Here is a 9,524-nt window from a genome sequence, read left to right on the forward strand (position 1 = left end):
TTTCCCGGATCAGGGTGAGGGTCCTGCTTGGGTGCCTGGCCAGCCTGGATGAGGGGATGATGGCTGTTTGCAGCTGGTCACACCCCCTTCAGGATGCGGGTCCCCACTGGGGTGCTTGGCCAGTCTGGGTGAGGGGCTGAGGGCCGTTTTCAGGCTGGCCGGCAACTGAAGCTCCCAGCCTCTCCTTTTTTTATTATGGGATTTATTTACCTTCTATAATTGAAACATTGTTGCTGTCACTGGCAGTCCCAGCTCTGAGGCCGCAGCCAGCTGAAAGCAGGTATCTGGGGTTTATTTAGCTTCTATAATTGAAACATTGTTGCTTTTGGGCTCAGAGCCGGGCCGCAGAAGGCAGGGAACCTTGGCTTCCTCCATCACTGGAGCAAGCATGCCTCATGTTCACTTCAGCATTTCCTTCTTTTCCCTACCTCTCCCCAAAAACATTGCCTCACATGTGCACACAACTGAACACACACTCATATACAGACAGACTTGAGCACAGATTAGGACTACAGCCTCCACTTTGAGGGAACTGAAGAGAAAGAGGAGCAGGACTCCTGAATGGACGGAGGGGACAATGAGTAGATAATGTGAGGAGAATGGAAAAGATAGGCTGAGGTCATCAAATGAAAAGGTATCTGAGTAAGTTTCAAGGTTTTCTAAGTGGACATGGGATCCAAATATCGCCAGATGGGGATTTTGTGAGGCAAAGTAGGGTGACTTTCAAGATATGTCTCAGAAGTTTACCAGAAATCTATAATAATAAAAGCATAATATACTAATTAGACCGGACGACCTTCCGGATGAAGCCCAGGTCCCAGGTGCCAGAGAAAAGCTGGTGCTGGCAGCCGGGGGAAGAAAGGCCTACTCTTGGACAAATTTCATGCATTGGGCCTCTAATATGGTAATAAATTTCATGACTGACAGACCTGCAATGGAGAAAGATCAGAGGAAACTGGCAAAAGAAATAGTGGTCAATAGAGAAGTCAGTATCAAAAGAGCAGGCATTTGGTAATGATAAAAGTAGTAATCTGTAAGACTAAGCTGAACATTGATGAAGAAAATGTGAAGACAATGATTGCAATTATAAAAACAGCAAAAATATCAAGATAAGACAGAGAAGGAAGCTAAGAAGCAAAGAAGAACAAAAGGGAATTGACAGTAGAAAGAGGATTACTTCAATAGTGAAACCATATCCAGAGGCAGAAGCATAGAAAATAGATGGGAATGAGATGTATATAGGGGGTAATCAATGGAGAGAAATTAGATGAGGCACAAAAAGAACTGTAGAGAAAGAGTTAAAATAAGAGAGAGAAATGGTAGAGAAGATGGGGGCAGTGGGAAAGGGAGAGAAGGGAGAGATGAAGAAATTGTGGGATCTGAGATGACCATAAGAAAAAAACAATGTCTGCACAAGGGGTGGTTCACACCAGCAGTGAGTTTTCAGAGTAAGGTGTCCCCAGGTATCCAAATGGTCTGTGTAACTCATCCAGACTACTAGAGATGTCATCAGGCATTTCACCCATTCTTATGGCTTTAATTACCATCCATAACCTAATGGTTCCTATACATCTCCAGTCCAGCCCTGTCTTCTAAGCTTCTAAACTTATTCATCCAACTGTCAGCAAGACCTCTGGTCAAGGTCTTAAAGGCCTTAGTCTTCTCCTCTTAGATGTCTTTCCATTTGAAACTCAACTCTTCTAAAACTGAGCACATCATCTTTTCCCCTAAAACCAACACCTGCTCCCAGTGTTCCCCAGCTCTAAAACACACTATTAATTTACCAGTTCTTTAAAGTTCATATTCTCAGAGTCATCAGTATGGCACTCTGTGACCTAACTCTATTAATTCTTCCTTTTAAATGTCTCCAGGCTGTCCATGCATCTCCATCATCAAAGCTATCACTTTAATCAATGTCTATTATCACTTCTCACTGGAACTAGAGTGACAGGCTCCTGCTTTTAATTTTGTTCACAACAAATGTATTCTAAGTTATTTAGCTAAATTGGTCTTTCAAAAATGCAAATATGTCCATGCTGCTCTCCTACATAGAATCCATTGTCCTTCACTTTCCTTTAGGATTAAGTTAAATTTCCTTTGTGTGGCCTCCAAAGCCACCTACCTTGGGGCTCCTGCCTCTTTCTCCATCGTTATCATTGCTACTAACTTTCCTACTTCATGTTCAGACATCCCTAAGCTCCTCTTGGTTACTTGCATTCACTGAATGTAGACCTTTGCACATGCTTCTCTACCCACGTGGGGCTATTGTCTTGGTCCCTTCCCTCCATAATCTGGCTAACTCCTGCTTCTAGATACATACTCTGGAAGGAGTCCCTTTCTCAAACTAACCTAGCTCTTCCTGCTGTACCCGCCCCTCCTTCAGAGTACTCTGTGTGATCTGTGTTCTAACATTCTTCAACTTTCAATATATTCACTTCTTTATGTTCCAATGTCATGGTTGCTCTTAAGTTGACAAGCACTGACACTTAAGTAGTCATATGTCCTGCATTGTTATCAGTGTCCATCTCAGCACCTAGCACAAAGCAGAAGCTTAACAAATGTGCTGAGCGAATGAAAATAATTGTTTACTCTCTGTATTCCAACATTTGGAAATTTGTCTGGCCAAAGTTAGTTTATTAGAGTATCTATATGGAATGTTTACAAAAACTATTTTAATAATTTAATTTTATATATGTGTGTATAGACATATAAATGTAATAGTATTTCTGGAAAAGAACAAAATCACATAAAAATAAATACAAATATTTGTAAAAAATGTCATTAAGGAATGGATGGGAAAAGCACATAAAAAAATGGAAAGCCAAAGATGCAGATTTGAGGCAAAGAAAATAGAAAGGAAAAAAGATTGAAAGGAAGGGACAGAGATAATGAGGAACAACAATAGACAAAGATATTTCAGAGGTAGAGCCATTCTTTGATGTAGTGGAAAAGGAGGATGATTCAAGGCCAGGGGTGCAAATTAAAATTGCAAATTAAAGTTTTTTACAAATCATAAAATAGGAGCAGAGCTCCAAGGACTTGGAAATCAGAAGTGTTCCTGTGTCGTGTGTTCACCAAGTGTTGTGCCAAGAGGCCAAGAAGCAAGGCCTGAATGTAGCCAAACATCTGACATGATGGGTAAGGCCACCCAAGGATCTTGGGGTGGAGGTGATTCAGCAGATACTACAGACCCTTGGTATGTCAGTGATAGGTGATCAGTGCTCAAGGACAACATGAGGTGTCTTACCAGAAGGGAGTAGGTCAGTTATGAAGATGAGAGTCACAGGACCCAGGCTGCAGGATGTCAGGAGTCTGAAATCAGAGTACTGCTGCCCTTGACTCTGAGGACACTTTGATAAGGAAGGGGTCCAATCCATGTGAGAATCTCATTCTCTACATTTGCTTGACTTGACCATTTTGAGAACAGCAGGAAGGCAGCAGATCATGATCACAAAGTGGGTCCCATTGATTTTACATGGATTGATATACTAGAAATACACTGATTTTTAAAAAACAGTATTTGGTGCACTATATTAGTGTATCAATACCAAAGTGTTGGATTTATATAGTTACTTCCACCCTTCTTCATGGAGCAAAGAAAGCCAAGTATTCTGTTGGTGGATAATAGTGTCACTTGGTTACAACCTTGAAAAAAACCTCAAAAGACACATAAATGGTCCTGTTACTTGTCAGGAAAAAGACCTCAGATAACTAATCTTAAAACCAACATATAGTTTTAAAGGCTGCCCTCCAGCATACTATTGATTTATATAGTGATTTCTCATTAACTTTTGCAAATAAGATCTTATTTAATCTTCATTAAGAAATACAAAGTCTGCCCAGCTGGAATGGCTGGTTAAGCATCGACCAATGAACCATGAGGTCCCCGATTCTATCACAAGTCCAACTGCAGGCTTAATCCTCAGTCCAGGGCATGCAGGAGGCAGCCGATCAATGTGTCTCCCTCATCAATGCTTCTATCTATCCTTCTCCCTTTCTCTCTCTCTAAAATCAATAAAAACATTTTTTTAATCTAAAGCCTGAACAGGATAACTTTGCTACCTACCCATTTCATAAATGAGGAAATTGATGCATATAAGTCGTGAAGAGGGTTTTTTTTCAAAGTCTCAGAGAAGTCAAGACTTTAGATATCAATTTATATGTTTAATTCATTTATATACTCAGACATCCTTATAAACTCAAGCTTTCCACAATGTGAATTGTCATAAGATTTGTAATTTTTATTTATAAATTACAGTTCTCTGACCACCACCTGTTACTTTCTAGGTACTATGGATATTGGAAGCAGTTCTATTTTGGAAAAACACAGTGGGAAACGAAGTAAGAGTGAATAAGAATTTACTTGATTTTTATGTTACAAATTAACTGGTTTTTAACGCTAACATTTATTATCATAATTTTCTACTAGAGCCTAGTGCATGAAAATTGATGCACTGGAGGGGTTGTACTTGAGCCCAGCCTACCCCCTCTCACTGTCTGGGAGTCCTCAGGGACAGGAGGTGACCCGGCAATCAGGGGAAGGCAACGCCCCATCAAACCTCTGCTGCTGCCACTGCCAGCAGCACAACCCTCAGGCAGCCCTGGTTACCTGAGCCTTGGGCGGCCCTGGGAGACTGGGCAGCCACCATCTGAGGCTTGCCTGCACCTGGGGCCAGCCCTGGGCAGCTGGGCAGCCACCATCCAAGGCTTGTCTGCACCTCAGGACAGCTCTGGGCTGCTGGGGGGCTGAGAGGACTGGAGGACTCCAAAGGCAGGCACACGGGGCGGGCTCAGCCTTGCCGTGCACCTGCCACCCCGGCAGGGCTGAGAGGACTGGGTGCCACCATCTTGTGGCTGTGGGCACCGCCATCTTTGAGGGCAGGGCAGTTAATTAGCATATTTCCCTCCTTGTTGGCTGTGGGCACCGCCATCTTTGTGACAGAATGAGGGTCAATTAGCATATTCCCTCTTTATTAGATAGGATACCTTTCATACGGCAAAAAAAATGCCTTTTAAAGTAACTATGTTTTTTTCAAAATGCTCATGTCTTCATGTCGGTTTTTTTTCTGATTTTGAAGTATATATGGTTTCTAAAAATTGGTGTATGTCTTTCCAGAATTTCTCTATGCAGGTATTAGTACATTTTGGAATATAGTTTTATTTACCAAATAGGTTAATTTATGCATACCTCTCCTTTTCCTGCTTTTTAAAATTAATATGTAATACATAGACAATAAAAACATTTAATATTTTTAATAGCTATAATAAGTCTTATTTAAGTGCTTTAACATGCAATACTTTCATTTTTGCGGGTGAGCATTTTTTATTTTTTTAGTCATTTGTTTTACTTCTTTGTGAACTCTTTGTCATGAAATGTTATGTCAATGCTTTCTGTTATGGTGTTTGTCTTCTTGCTATGCTGAATGAATACAGAAATTCTTACATAATATATATTAAACATTCGTCATAAATGTTGCTGGTATGTTGTGCCACTTGTTTTTTTTTTATTAATATAATCTTGCCTGAGAGAAGTTATAAATTTGTAGGTAGTCAAATTTCTCATATTTCTCTTTAATACTATCATATTTACAACAGCCATTTCTAGTTTAAGATTTTAAAAATATTATTCTATATTTAATTCTAGGGTGTTTTAAATATTTGATCATTTTTCGTGTATGAATCTATAATCCCTGAGTTTTGCTTCTTTGGGATATGTGAGATGGGAATCATTAAATATTCTCTCCACTATTACATCATAGTTTGAATCACCTCTTTGATCACACAGTGTCTTTACCTGTTTATCTACTAGTTTTTGTCCCTCAATTGAAGGATTTACAGAAAAGAAAGTTGATCCAGAGGTCCCACCATCTTGATGACTTACTGGGAGTGAATTTTTTTAAATATATTTTTATTGATTTCAGAGATGAAGGGAGAGGGAGAGGGAGATAGAAACATCAATGAGAGAGAATCATTGACTGGCTGCCTTCTGCATGCCCCCCACTGGGGATCAAGCCCACAATCTGGGCAAGTGCCCTAGATTGGAATCAAACCCAGGACCTTTCAGTCTGCAGGCCAATGCTCTATCCACTGAGCCAAACCAACTAGGGCAAAAATATTTTTTTTAAATAATATTTTATTGCTAAAAAATGCTATCCATTATCTGGGCCTTCAGAAAGTCATAATCTTTTTGCAGGTGGAGGGTGTTGCCTCAGTGTTGGTGGCTGCTAACTGTTTAGGACAGTGATGGCGAACCTATGACACGCGTGTCAGAGGTGACACGTGAACTCATTTTTTTGGTTGACTTTTCTTTGTTAAATGGCATTTAAATATATAAAATATATATCAAAAATATAAATCTTTGTTTTACTATGGCTGCAAATATCAAAAAATTTCTATATGTGACACGGCACTAGAGTTAAGTTAGGGTTTTTCAAAATGCTGACATGCTGAGCTCAAAAGGTTTGCCATCACTGGATTAGGGTGGTGGTTGCAGAAGGCTGGAATAACTGTAGCAATTTTAAAAAAATAAGACAACCATGAAATTATTGAATCTTCCTTTTATAAATTATTTCTCTATACGATATGATGTTGTCTGATGCCATTTTAACCACAGTAGAACTTCTTTCAAAATTGGATTCAATCTTCTCAAACTTTGCCACCGCCTTAGCAACTACTTTCCTTTACTATTGAAACCTTCTATTGTACTTCAAAAATTTTCACAGCTTCTTCCCCAGGAGTAGATTCCAACTCAAGGAACCACTTTTCTTTGCTCATCCATAAGAAGCAGTTCCTCATCTGTTAAAGATTTATCATGAGTTCTCGCCGGTTTGGTTCAGTGGATAGAGCATTGGACTGTGGATTAAAGGGTCCCGGGTTTGATTCTGGTCAAGGGCACGTACCTGGGTTCAAGGTTCCCCAGCCCTGGTTGGTGTGTGTGCAGGAGGCAACTAATCAATGTGTCTCTTTCACATCAATGTTTCTTCTCTGTCTCTCACTCTCCCTTCCACTTTCTCGAAAAAAAAAAAAAATCAATGGGAAAATAACCTCAAGTGAGGATTAACAACAAAAATTACCATGAGATTGCAGCAATTCAGTCACATCTTCAGATTCCACTTCTATTTCTAGTTCTCTTGCTATTTCCACCACATCTGCAATTACTTCCTTCACTGAAGTCTTGAACCTCTCAAAGTCATCCATGATGGTTGGAGTCAACTTCTTCCAAATTCCCTGTTAATGTTGATATTTTGACCTCTTCTCATGAATCAAGAATGTTATTAATGGCATCTATAATGCTGAATCCTTTCCAGAAGATTTACTTTCCTATAGCTGCCATAGATGATTATTTCATCAGAGGAATAATTATCTATGGCAGCTATAGTCGTATGAAATGTATTTCTTAAATAATAAAACTTGGACGTCAAAATTACTCCTTAATCCATGTGCTGCAAAATAGATATTGTTTTAGGTATGAAAGCAACATTAATGTCATTGTACATCTCCATCAGAGCTCTTGGGTGACCAAGTGCCTTATTGGTGAACAGTAATATTTTAAAAGGAACTTTTTTTCTGAGCAGTAGGCCTCAATGGTAGGCTTAGAATATTCAGTAAACCATGTTGTAGCCAAATATGCTGTCATCCAGGCTATTTTGTTGCATTTATAGAGCACAGCAGAGTAGATTTAGCATAATTCTTAAGGGCCCTGGTGTTTTCAAGATGGTAAATGAGCACTGGCTTCAGCTTAAAGTTACAGCTGCACTAGTCCCTCACAGGAGAGTCAGCCTATCCTTTGAAGCCAGACACTGACTTCTCTTCTCTAACTATGAAAGTCCTACATGAAATCTTTTTTCAATATAAAGCTGATTTTTCTATACTGAAAAATCTGTTGTTTATTGTAGTCACCTTCATCATTATCTTAGCTTAGATCTTCTGGATAACTTCCTGCAGCTTCTTCATCAGCAGTTGTTGCTTCACCTTGCACTGCTATGTTATGGAGATGGCTTCCTTTCTTAAATCTCATGAACCAACCTCTGCTAGCTTTCAAGGCAAGCCTCTGAAGTCCAGGATGTACACTTTGCTGGTGATGTCTGAGATCTGTTGTTCCTTGATCTCCTTGACATTCCCTTTTATTTGCTGTCAGCTTCTTCCTGATTTCAGCTGCTCTTACATTTTCCTTATTGTGAATACGGAAACCTCATATGACTATGCAAAAGCATACTGTAAACAACTAGTACTGTGTAAAGGTAGGTTGTTTTTGTTGCTATTATTGTTTTCAGTGTGATGGCAACCAAGATAGTGTATTGGTACCTGGAGATTTAGCCCCACAAAAGTTGAGTGAAGACAAAATAGCCCTGGCCAGTTTGGCAGAGTGCCAACCCGCGGACTGAAGGATCTCGGTTCACTTCCAGTCAAGGCATGTACCTTAGTTGCAGGCTCCATACCCAATCAAGGCTAGTGCAGGAAGGAACCAATCAATGTGTCTCTCTCACATCAATGTTTCTCTCTCTTTGTCTCTCCCCTCCCTTCCACTCTATCCAAAAACCAATGGAAAAGTATCCTCCAGTGAGGATTAACAAAAAACAAAACAAAAAAAATAGACAAAAATAAAATATTTGAAGGTTACTGACATATAAAGCTTGTAAATCTCTATTTATAATTCTAAATGATTATTTTATTTTCTGTTTAAAGGAAAAAAGAGAAGGCACATAAGTAAAAAAACCAGTCCCCAAAAAGGTAAGAACAAATGTGAGGATTCACACCTGTGAGCTTACTACAGACCTAGTCTTCTTGCCAGATCCTGTCTTCGCCATAGCCCCGAAATAGCCTATGGCAATGGTCGGCAAACTCATTAGTCAACAGAAACAAATGTCAACAGTACAACCATTGAAATTCCTTTTGAGAGCCAAATTTTTTAAACTTAAACTATATATATAGATAGGTAGGTACATTGTTATTAACTTAATTAGGGTACTCCTAAGGCTTAGGAAGAGCCACACTCAAGGGGCCGAAGAGCCACATGTGGCTCACGAGCCGCAGTTTGCCGACCAAGCAAACTTCATAGCTAATGGATTATTTAGACTACAGATTGAATTATTGTAACAAAGAGACCCCAAAATACAGTGGCCTAAATCACATAATTTGTTTCTCTTTCATCAAACAGGTAGGAAGAATCTGCCTATTTCTTCTGAGTATTTCTGCCACCTTGATATATATATAGAGAGAGTCCCAGTGCACAAAAATTTGTGCACTCGAAGGGGGGGGTCCCTCAGCCCAGCCTGTGGCCTCTCGCAGTCTGGGAACCCTTGGGGGATGACCACCTGCTGGCTTAGGCCTGCTCCCCGGGGGATTGGGCCTAAGATGGCAATCAGACATCCCTCTGGCAGCCCAGCAGCCCTAGGGGGATGTCCACTTGCCACCGGGGAGCAGACCTAAGCTGCAGTCAGACATCCTTAGCGCTGCTGAGGAGGCAGAGGAGGCTCCACCACCACTGCTGTACTGGCAGCCACCAGCCTGGCTTGTGGCTGGGC

General features: G+C 40.3%; 1 protein-coding gene across 5 annotated transcripts in view; it reads left to right on the forward strand.

Moving 5' to 3' along the window:
• The window catches only part of LOC102753211 (nuclear body protein SP140-like protein), a 65,168-nt gene that overhangs the window by 40,419 nt on the left and 15,225 nt on the right, over positions 1-9,524 (forward strand). For 4 of the 5 annotated variants that reach the window (XM_015561853.1, XM_015561854.1, XM_015561856.1 and 1 more), the window contains 3 exons: positions 3,022-3,138; positions 4,288-4,341; positions 8,686-8,730. In XM_015561853.1, the coding sequence (XP_015417339.1) occupies positions 3,022-3,138; positions 4,288-4,341; positions 8,686-8,730 (216 nt within the window). The remainder of the gene's footprint in view (positions 1-3,021; positions 3,139-4,287; positions 4,342-8,685; positions 8,731-9,524) is intronic. The other variant, XM_015561855.1, reaches the window with a different exon arrangement.

The sequence above is a fragment of the Myotis davidii genome, unplaced genomic scaffold (assembly GCF_000327345.1).
Source record: "Myotis davidii unplaced genomic scaffold, ASM32734v1 scaffold370, whole genome shotgun sequence".
NCBI lineage: Eukaryota > Metazoa > Chordata > Mammalia > Chiroptera > Vespertilionidae > Myotis > Myotis davidii.